The sequence below is a fragment of the Nothoprocta perdicaria genome, unplaced genomic scaffold (assembly GCF_003342845.1).
Source record: "Nothoprocta perdicaria isolate Ctin4 unplaced genomic scaffold, notPer1 scaffold_5, whole genome shotgun sequence".
NCBI lineage: Eukaryota > Metazoa > Chordata > Aves > Tinamiformes > Tinamidae > Nothoprocta > Nothoprocta perdicaria.
In genome coordinates, this window is record NW_020455754.1 from 2580088 (window position 1) to 2591402 (window position 11315).

Below are 11315 nucleotides of genomic sequence, written 5' to 3' on the forward strand. Positions count from 1 at the left end.
CTTTTTTTATATATATCTTCATCACTTAATCTAGTTTTATTTCCAGTATTTCAAAAATRTAGTCTCTCCTTAAAATGTTACTATTTTCAGTAGAGGAACCATGCTTATTCTCAGGATACAGAGCCCAGTTGCCCTGCCACACTCCACGGAGAGATTGTTCTTCTTGTATGAAGGTAAAGATGGAGCAAGGTTAATGAGCAGGATAGCCCAACAACCTAGAAATAAAATATCTAACAGTGTTCATAATGAGCTTTACTTACGTAGCATATGACTGTGCATCCAAATTGTATACCTCCTATATAGATTTTTTTGGGTATTATATACATATATGTTAAATTTAATGAAACACTCATTGACTATGAAGATCATAGGTTTGTCAGGTAATGGTTTTGAGTACGAACTGCTTTTCCAGAACCTTCCACGTGGAGAAATACAGACATTGGGAGTTAGTTTCTCACATAAGTTATAAGACAAGTTAGGAGATGTGTAGGATCACACCTAAATATTTTCATTTTGTATATTTATAACAGAGATATATATTTATATATTCATTTTATATATATACACAAATACATATCTATGTCCCTGTATATATGTGTGAGTTTCTACAAATATATCCAACATAATTATAACTTTTACTCCCTAGGTACTAATTTAAAAGACAATCTTTCTAAATGATACAGGGTTATGTTAAAACTCAGAAGGCTAGATATTTTTCTATCCTCCTTTTAAAAGTGTGAGAGACTGAAATTTAGTCTTCTTCCCTAGTGAAAAAAAACTTGTCAAGCCATCTCCACAAAYTTAATGCATGTTTAAGCCATGCATAAAAATCCCTGTATACCAGTTCTTGTTCTTGCCCTCAAAATGAACCCAGCATTCTGGTAAGTTAGTCGTCAGCAACTTAACACTTCTGGGCTGGTCCAAGGGATGCAACAGTAAAGGTTACACAGCCTAAAGCAACGTGATATTCTCAGGTAATGTTATATTTGTTTCACCTTCTGTCAATTTATTTTGTGAATTTTCTGAGGCTTTTTCAGGTACTGGGAATAAATGTCTTTAGAAAGGGAAGATTTTAGCTTGCATTTTGCTGAATGGAATTCTGAGTGTGAGACTTTCAACATATTGCACTTGTAGATAGGAAAAACACCTTTACATTTACATGGTTCAATATGGTCAGTATGGTACAGTTATTGTCTGCATGATGTCTTCCTAACTAAAGTTAAATATGGTAATATAGCCAGCTGAGAAGATTCCTAAACCCAGTTCTGCTTAAGTACTGTTGGAAGAGGACTGTTATGGGGAAGAGTGGTTTAACTTTTATTTTATTCTAGGTTTTTGGTATCATAAGGTGTATGCAATATATCATCATAAATAATATGAAGTACAACCACACACAGAGTTTTATTAAGCAGCAGCTCTTTTAATTGTGAATAGATCCCCTCTTGAAATGTATCTTCTGAACCTTCTACAGCGCTGAGCACAGCCATGTTATTATACAAAAACACCCAGGCACTTTGCATGTTAGTAATCTATTTCTCCTCTTGTTTCCATAGAAGTATGAGTGCCAGGAGCAAATTACACACTGTTGCCAACTAAAATGATTTTACATTTTTCTACCTAAAGAGCAAGTGCTCTACTTGCTTGAACATGGAATGACACCAAAATATTCTGTGGTGGGGTTCTGTTTATATATGCCATGTGTGTGCGTCATACACRTATAATTAAATAATAAATAAATAGAGATTTGTTGCATACTTGCTGAAAGAGTAGCATGTCTCTCAATAAATTATTTTCTCTTCCTTTTAAATGACTATGTTCTGAAATTCTCCTGCTACCCATATATTCTTATTCTTWATATATGTTATATAATTCCATAACATGTTATAACTAATCAATCATCAGCACATTTAAATTTATGAGCACAAAGGACCCACAAAGTAGCAGAAAGAAACCAGTTTTTCAGTTGTCATTCCTTGTAGAATGAATGCATGCATCAAAACAAAATATGTATACTATAAAATTTGCTATGATACCAAAAATATATTGCATACACAGAAATTTACTTAGAAACATAAGTAAAAGGATTGTTTCTTGGCAACAAATTTATTTCATTCTTGTCACTCATTTAGAAATGAGTGACAAAATGTTAGTCTTTCCTCCAAACATTAGACTATTAGTGTGCAAGGAAATCAAGATTGTTCTAATTCTGAAAAGAAAAAAAGAAAAGAAAAAAAAAAGTGTGCAAGGAAATCAAGATTGTTCTAATTCTGAAAAGAAAAAAAAAATATTCTGATTATTTTAAAGCAGAACATGGTTCTATTTTATGTAATCAGGACTAGTCCTCTGAGTCTTGCAAAGCCTATAGCCTTGGAAGTCCCAGTATTTCAGGCTTCGAAGTCAGCACTGTACTTATAATAAGTACATTTAAGTGGGCGATTCATGGTCAAAAGTTGGAAATTATTCTCCATAATTTTATCCTGAAATCTTGCCTGTGATGACAAAGATGACATAAGGAAGATCCTAAGAGGGTTTGKTTATTTACTTATGAATTAATTTGCAATTAGATTTCTCCGCAGTGTTTTATTCAGCGTTTATCATTGCTCTCAAAGCCTTTCCTTGGACTTTGYGCAACCTCTAGCCTGTTTCTGTTGGACTTTGAACTGGGTCCAACGCTTGCATTTCCCCCAGAGCCATGATCCTAAACCTGTAGCCAAGCGAGTCTGTTGCGTGCGGACGGATGAAGCCCTGGTGGCCTGCCAGGCTCGCTACCGTCTGTTTCTATCCATTCTGACCAAGGCATGCTGCATAGGGCTTTGCTTATTCTACTTGACTTTTTACCAGAAAAATAACATTCATATGTTCCACAGGACTCAGTCCTAGAGAAGCACGTGGGCGTTCAGAATTCATCATTGATTTTGCTCTCCACTTCATATCTCAAAACCGTAGCTCCACCTGAATCATACCTTAGAAATGTGGCTAGTTGGGATGATGGTGATCAAATATTCCAGGCATTTTTCATTTAAAATAGTAACTAAACAAAGGAGGGCACTAAAAAACTTTCTTACAAGTAGGTCTTCAGAGCAATTTTGATWTATTTCTAGCATGAATCTTTGGTGCTGGCAATGCTTGTTAATGTCTATTTTGTAAAATGGTATAATAGGAAACAGCCTATGGGCATAACTGAAATTTCATGAGATTTTGTTCCTATTTAATACATAGAAGAGGTGCCCTCTTGGATTTGTCTGTTTGTAAGAACTCACTGAAGAAAAACCAATACTTAAAGTATCATCTCTGCTGATATCTTATTYGCTTCTATAGTCTGCAAAAGATTTAAATACGTGCAACTAGGGCAACATTCAACAACAACAAAATGCATTGCAGATAAGAATCAGTAAGAATCTGGGCTGCCTAGTAYCTCCTTTCATGGCCAAAAGGTGCAAGACTTCTGTTCTAACTGCATATGCTTCCTTCTGAATTTCTCAGCAGTTACAAAAAAAGTTGCTAAAAATATTTTACATTTCAGAAATTCCAGTTCTGTATGAGTCAATTGCTTTGTGCTTATTTTCAGCCAAAGACCAATTCTCTCCCCTTGTAGAGTTTATGAAACTGGCCATGTAAAAATATTTTTTTCAGGTACTGCAGACAGATGCATTTTTAATTTTTTAAAACTTTTCTCTTAAGAATTTATGACATTTATCTTTAGTATAACTGGGTTTTTTTTTGTTTGTCTATTTCATGGAAGGGTTTTTAACACATAATTATTTACAAAAACAATTTGGGGGAGTTGCCTTTGCAATCCTATTGTGGAAGAAGAAATCTATACCTGAAATTTCTTAAAAGAAGGGTAACTACGTCAAAATATTATCAATATTCAGTTTGTTGTAATCTGCAACATTTCTTTCTTTGGCTTCCCAATTAGAATTCATCTTAAATAATATTTGTTTCCACCTTTATTATTTCTCGCATTCTTGGGGATTAGAATTTTTTTTTCCCTTTTTTTGGCTTCCCAATTAGAATTCATCTTAAATAATATTTGTTTCCACCTTTATTATTTCTCGCATTCTTGGGGATTAGAATTTTTTTTCCTTTTTATGTTCTATGTGTTTTATTGCATTATTTCTAGTTTTGAATGAAAAGTGAAAGTCTCATTCTAGATCAGTTTGGGAAGTTAATGGTTAACTTTATGTACTTAAGTCCCATTAAACTCATCCATCTACTTAAGTAATGTCATAAAGAAGCCCATTTCCTGAATCAGAGTCCTGTTCGCTGTTTGTGGTCAACTGTATTTGCTGGGGCAAAATGCCAGTTGTATGGACAACTTGAGAGCTTTGCTAATGATATTTTTTTCCTTTTGTTTAACTAGAGATTGTATTGGAATGACTTATTTTAGACAGAACTGAGGAGGAGGAACTTGATTTTCTACAGAATCATAGAGTATACTCTTTTTTTTTTCTCTTGGCTGGCTAATGTGATTTATCTTCCTTTACTCTGAAAAATGCAGGGATGTTTTTGGAGTATTTTACATGATTGTTGTAAGCTTCAAGATGAGGATGGGACTGGATGCCTTGCCTTTTTCCCTCTTCTCCCTACTCTGTGCCTAACGCCTACATCAGTCCTGATTTTGTCGGTTTCATTTGTTTACTTTTGGTTCAGATTTTTTGAACAAGTTCATATGTTATGATTTTTATTCAAGCATGTTGTCAAGGCAAAGACATTTTATTGTCCTTCATTTTATGCGGCTGCTTATTCTGCAGTGTTTCAAGTACAGCTCTTGAGCATGTGTAATGGCTGATAAACATATGTGTTAACCTTTTTCCAGAATCCTAAAATACTTATGACTAAGATACTGATACATAACTGATTCGGTTCACGAAATCACGTATATCAGAGGGTAAACTGGGTACCTAGGGATTGAATTACAAGTAGTTACAGCAGTGTTAAAGCTCAGTGCATTTCCACTCCTTTTCTTTTTTTAAAATTCTTTATGGATTTGAAATAACTTAGAATTTTAGGTTTTAAAAGTTCAAAGTTAGAAATTAAAAGTTGGGTCAAAGTCACTTGGGTAAAAAGTCAGTTTAAAAGTTAGGTTTCCAGTTGTGTTTATAAAGCTCCTCTGGATTTTCTGACCTGAAACTGAACAAAATAACCTGAAATCATAAGTGAGTCACATTTTTCTCTCCTCTGACTTTATGCTTTACAGCCTGACCCAAATTTTAGGGGTGTAATTTTATCTGAGTCAATGCATGCTGATAGAGTTTTATAAACCGTTATTTCAGTGCTGGCAGCAAAATCCATTTTGTACAAACAACAGCTCTGCAGAGCCTGTTACATTCTTAAGGAAGTTGTTTCACATATGGATATTTTGAAAGATTAGGCATTTGTGTTTTACGAATTCTTAGAGCTCTATCTTAGCAGAATTGCTTTTCTTGTCAAAATGTCTACATAGCTGTAGGCAGAGGCCTGCTGAAAATCATTAACTTGTTTCTTTCAGAGTGAAATTAGCAGTAGCTTCTTCAACAGTCCTGTCTTCCTCCCATGCACCGTCTGTGATGGTCAGTGCAGTCCTCAGAGGTTGCTAATCAGGAAGGCAAACCTTGCTGAGGAGATGGCAATGGCAGCTTTACTTAGAAGAAGATGTTACTATTTCTATGGAGTTTTCAACAGTGTTTTGTTTCACCAGATCTTGCAGACAGAAATTGTATTCTCTATTTCATCTGTGGCTTCTGTTCTGTTTTGCATGAAAATGAGCCATCAGTACCAGCTTCCAATTGAAGATTAGGTTATAGGTAAAAATGAACATTCAGAAGTAGAAGTGTGGATATTTTATGTTTTTGTTTATCAGCACCAATGTATCTCCTATTATAAAGCTGTATTTGGTGTAACATAATGACCAAGATACTGATTTATTAAATGCAAATCSTTTGAGAGAAGCAACCAACATTGAAACATTCCTTTTGTACGGAAATGCGTAGGTATGTATGAATGTGGGAGTTGTAATTCTGTTGTATTTTATAGTTGATAATGTATTTGTGTAAGAGCAATTCTTCAAGATAGCCATCATTTTGGAGTTTCTAGATAGCAGGAAGAATATAATGGTAACATTTCTGCACTTTCCTCTGTATTCCCTTTGTTTGAGGCCATCAAAAAGGTCAGTGACTGATTCATGGTCTCTTTCAGGGCTCCAGAGTCATCTTTTCTTCTAGTTGACCTGGACCTATAAGTGACTATCATTTATATCATATATTTTGCCATCCACCTTTTAGATTGATTTTAAAAAAGAAAAATCTTGCATGGTTACTGGGCTCCAGTCACTTCTTCACTTCTGCATTCACTTTTTATTTCATTGGCACTTGCTGCTGCTTTTTCTTCATCTTCACATCCTCCCTTCCTTCTTTGTCCTTGGGAATTTCTCCATTAAGTTGAACTTTCCTGTTCACCATGAAGAATCTAGTTCAATGGTTGAACAATCCTCCAGCACCAAGAGATCTTTTAACCTTCTTCCACCTCCCTTTGAAACCACTTTTACACTTAATTTCCCCCAGAATAATTTCAACAATTGTTTTCATATCATCATATCTTCCTTGGTCATAATGACCAGTTGGAAAAAGCACATTTACATCACAAAGTTATGTTACCTTGAATAGCAGGGCAAGGCAGTAATAGCACCTCTGAAGCCAGAATATACTTATGTTAATTATTGGCTTAGAGGTCCCTGTATCTTTTAATTAGTTGTCCTATTAATACCCTAGAGTGCTTTAGTTTTTAAATGAAAGATAATAGCTACCTTATCTCTAAGGAAACTGGTCTTGATTTTATTAACTTACAGGACAGAAGAATAATTGGCACATATCATTGTCCAGAAATGTATTCAACAAAGGTATCTTTCACTGTTTTCTAATATTTTTTTTTATCCTCAGAGACTTAAAGTTGAGGTCCTGACCACTCGTGGTCATTAAAGATCCCATGGCACTTTTTTTTATAGAATGGACATCTCAGCCCCAAGCATCTGGCCAAATACTGATTTATGTAACTGTTCTGCTTACCTAACATTCCCACCACCACTCACCCACCCCATAGTTTCAATTGGCTATGGCATTCTTCATTTCCTCTACTAAAATGTAGTATACTGTTCTGCACTGTCAGTCACCACATTTCACCTCAGAGGTGATTGCACTTCTGGCAAGTGAAGTGGTTCTTCTTTCTGAAGCTTGTAAAGCGCTTTGGGATCCTTTTGAATGGGCGGTGCTGTGTACAGTAAATGTAATTCATTGCCACTCTATCTAAGCTTCACTTAGTTAGAAAAGCATGTTTTATTTAGTGTTGGGCGAACCTGCTTGATGAGAATAACATTCCCAGCTGTGGCTGCTCTGCCAGTTCTGCCAATGAATCTTTTGTCAGAGGTTATAAAGTCAAGTTAAGTTTGTTTTTCATTGGCTTCTCTTGTTCTTCTGGATTGGAACTTGGAGATTTTTTCAGATTGGGGATTTAGGGGAAAAAAAATGGAAAAGACAGTTCCTGTAATGGTTGATCCACTCTTCTGGTGCAGGCAAGTCAGATTACTGCTGGAGAACCCCCTGAATTGTATGGTGCTTTCCTGGCCAAACACTTGAAGGTTCGCCCATCACTAATTTTTGCTATATTTTGAATTACTTAAAAAAAAAAAAAAAAAAAAAAAAAACTTGGGATATTGAAAAATGCTGTGCTGCAATCTGATGTTGTATCGGTGTGGTATGTGCAGAAGGCTGACTCTTTCCCGTAGCAGATAGGTTAGAGCGTTATTGCTCAGTGCTCTTTCTGGCCAGCTAATCTTGCTAACTGCTAATCTTGCTAGCCCATCTAATCTTGCTAACTGCTGCCAGGTCTGCCAAATATCTGCAGATGTCTGCAGCAACTTGCTGCCTTAGCAAATCTACCAATTACAGGTTCCTCCTCAAGCAATTTTAAAATAAGCAAAAGTAACAAAAGAATCAAAGCAAAACATTAACCAAAGGGGAAATGTCAGTGGAGTTATGTCCAACTAATAGCTCCTTTCGTATTCGGTGTTTCAGTGAAAGCATATGAGTTTTTAAGGAGCACTCAAATTTTTGTTATCATTGCAGATCAGAACGATAAAAGGTTTAGAGTAGTTTCCTTCTAAGACTTAAGATGTGAATAAGTTTGTGAACACCATCTTAGAACRCACACCTCTGACATGAAAATAACTCAAGCACTAAACTTTGGAGTAAAATCATTGCATTAGTGGAAGTTATGTCAAATTTACCCAATATCATTACAACTAACATACCTCTTTTCTTGCTAAGGCTTGACATGATGAAAAATGTAGTTTCTAAATGACTTTGCACCCCCCTTGTAAGATATTTATCCTACTTGTTTGTACACATTCTTGGGGTCAATGTATGCCAAATGCCTATAATTGCTCTTATTTTCAGGATACTAAAAGTCTCTTTTTTTTTTTGTCTAGGATGTTAGGACAAGAATGACAAACAATTTTGYCTTACATCAGACGTCTCTAATAATTTTCTGAACCATTACACTCATTATAAGAAAATAATTGCAAACCCTCTGGAGAAGTTTCATAGGTCTATTTGAAGGCTTTCATATTTCTTGCAATAGCACAGAACAYTTTTGCTTTAATTCTGCATAATGCAGATGAGAATTGATTTGATGGGCTTCCTGGCTACAACATAGTATTTCTCTTCCATACTTAATTTAATGCTATGGTGTTCTGAAAGAATTTTTTTCTTGAGTTTCAGCTCAACTTTTCCATTTTTCCTCTGCTTCTCAGAAAAGATTCATTACCTTAACATGCTAGGAAATTCAAAGTTTTCATATGCTTTTGATTGAAAACAAGCAAAAATAGGTGATTTTGGCTGTTTCACATTGTCAGTACATTTAGTCCAAAACTGAAATCCATTGAACTTAGAGGGGTGCAAATTCAAGTTGAAAAAATAAATAAAATTTAAAAAAAAAAAAGAAATCTGACATTGCAAAGATACCAGTTTCTACACGTCACCTGAACAGATGTAATCACTCAAATGGCAGTGGTTCAGTTGGTCCAAAGCACTTTTGTGAAGTTTCTATCTTCTCATTTCGTAATGCTGTGTAGTGGTTAATACTGAATAGCAGCCTTTTCCTACCCAGCAGCCTGATCAAGGCGTGTGAAATATTACATGTGGTTTTCTTGCTTCTGGAAAATATTATATATTGGGTAGCACAGCGAGGTACCTGCTAGWGACTGCTGTGTTTTACATGAACAGATTAATGCAATGTTGTGTAAAAATCCTCAAAAGTTACCATTTAAGTCCTTTTAATAACAATCACAGTATATCTAAATAGTAAATGGATAATGTGGTTGAGTTATCTTCAAAGACACTTTGAGACAATTTCTTCTCTTACTTGGACTAGAGTATATCTTCAGTATTACCACTCAGTTTCATGTACTTAATTAGCTTCCATTAACCCTAATTGCTTTTTAAAGTATATTTATTTAACTGCATAATTCCAAGTAYAGACTTAGAGGGAAGACTGAGGAAAGTGAGTGTCTCCCTGGTGACCTTCAGTTTGTTTTCTCTACATGGAATATTTTGAAGTTCTTCTGCCATACTTCAGTTCTACTCCAGATTACCTAAGGGAAGAGGTTACAACTTAAGCTTTGAAATCCTCTTCATCATCTARGCATTAATATTTTTCACTGAATTAATTTAAAAAAAAAAGCCATTCATTGAAACCACTGTTCAGTGCAGTTTGATGTGATTACACTCTGAATTACGTGTATATGTTTTTCTTTCTAAATTGCAGACCTTTCCTATCCCAGTGTTCAGGTCTCCACAATATGCCTTCTATTTATGAAATTCACTAGAGATGGAGCTTTCCTGGTTAGATTAGGGAAGAAGCAAAGCCTAAGTAGTCCAGCTCCTTTTTTTTCCATCTGACCTCCCTCCAGAAAAGACAGAGGGTGAAACATTAGTCCCAAGTATTGCACCCCGTGGTAGAATCACCTGTTCAGGCAATTGGGCCACGCACCATTACCAGGTACTGCTTCTGCTCACTGAACGTGGGGCCCAGGGAAATACCTTTTACTCTGCCCTTCCTTGAGTTTACTATGACAAAAAATATATAGTTATGGCTGTGCTTAAAATCTTATAGACCGATGTGCAATGAATTAGTGATGTTAGAGCCAACGCTTGTCAGTGTGGCTTTGGTGTGTAACTGCTTGGACATCCCTTCTCTCCTTGCTAAGTCTACCTCCATGTTTCTTACAGATGGATCCACATGAAAACATTTTGTTGAGCACACTTGAAATTAAAAATGAGATGGCTGCCTCCGAGGCTGTGATGGGGCTTGGGGACCCTAGGAGCACTATGTTGGCCTACGATACRTCAAGCATCCAGTACCGGAAAGCTGGCTTGCCCAGACACAGCTTTGGTCGCAATGCCCTGGAGCGACACGTGGCACAAAAGAAAAGTAGGCTACGGAGACGTGCATCTCAGCTGAAAATCACCATTCCTGACTTGACTGATGTAAATGCCATAGATCGATGGTCGCGCATATTCTTCCCTGTTGTTTTTTCCTTCTTCAATATTGTCTATTGGCTTTACTATGTGAACTAAGAAACAAAGTCACACAGGAAGCAAGAACTGGATTTCTCTTCAAATCGGTTGTACAGCCAAAAGTGGGACTTAGAAAAATTCTATTCAGGACAAAATGTTATTTTAAAACACCTTAGTTGCTGGCCCACTCTATGGTCTGTTTTATAATTTTGGTTGTTTCTGCTAAACCGCAAACACGTTCTTAAATTGCAGCGTGGACATATCCCCCTTTCCAAAATATAAGTGCATTTCAAGTGTGGAGGCGAATTGGATTCTGACAATCATTTCTCTCCTGCTGTCTCTCGCTCCACTTTACTACTCCTGTGAGCTTAATGACATAAATTAGAGAGACATTTGAGAACCAGGTTTTAGTTTCAACAGCAGTSTGTTATTTCCTCATGAAACTGCATATCCAATACATGTGCATCTACACTTAAGAGAGTGTGCAAAGATGTTGTCATGCTTTCAAAACATATATACATTTTAACTTTTGAATATGTAAACTTGAAAACAAGTAGTGCCTGTCATCTTTCCAAGATGATGATGATGATCAGAAGTTTCCCAGCTGTATTCAGGTATTTCCTGTTTTTTTTTTTTTTTTAAAGAATTTAAGTTTTGACTTATAATGTGAGTGTTGGGGGTTTGCACAGAAGCTGAAGTAAAAAGCAGTAGTTGTGTTTGGATTTTTAAGSAAGAACATATGCAGACAATCAAAATGATTATGAT

At 35.8% G+C, this 11315-nt stretch overlaps 1 protein-coding gene across 2 annotated transcripts in view; it reads left to right on the forward strand.

Annotated features, from left to right (window-relative positions):
- The window catches only part of GABRB2 (gamma-aminobutyric acid type A receptor beta2 subunit), a 133497-nt gene extending 122394 nt beyond the window's left edge, over positions 1 to 11103 (forward strand). The window contains exons 9-10 of one of the 2 annotated variants that reach the window (XM_026047560.1): positions 6827 to 6877; positions 10263 to 11103. In XM_026047560.1, coding sequence (XP_025903345.1) covers positions 6827 to 6877; positions 10263 to 10610 — 399 coding nt within the window. In that variant the 3' untranslated portion in view covers positions 10611 to 11103. The remainder of the gene's footprint in view (positions 1 to 6826; positions 6878 to 10262) is intronic. The other variant, XM_026047561.1, reaches the window with a different exon arrangement.
- Positions 11104 to 11315: the final 212 nt, after the last annotated feature.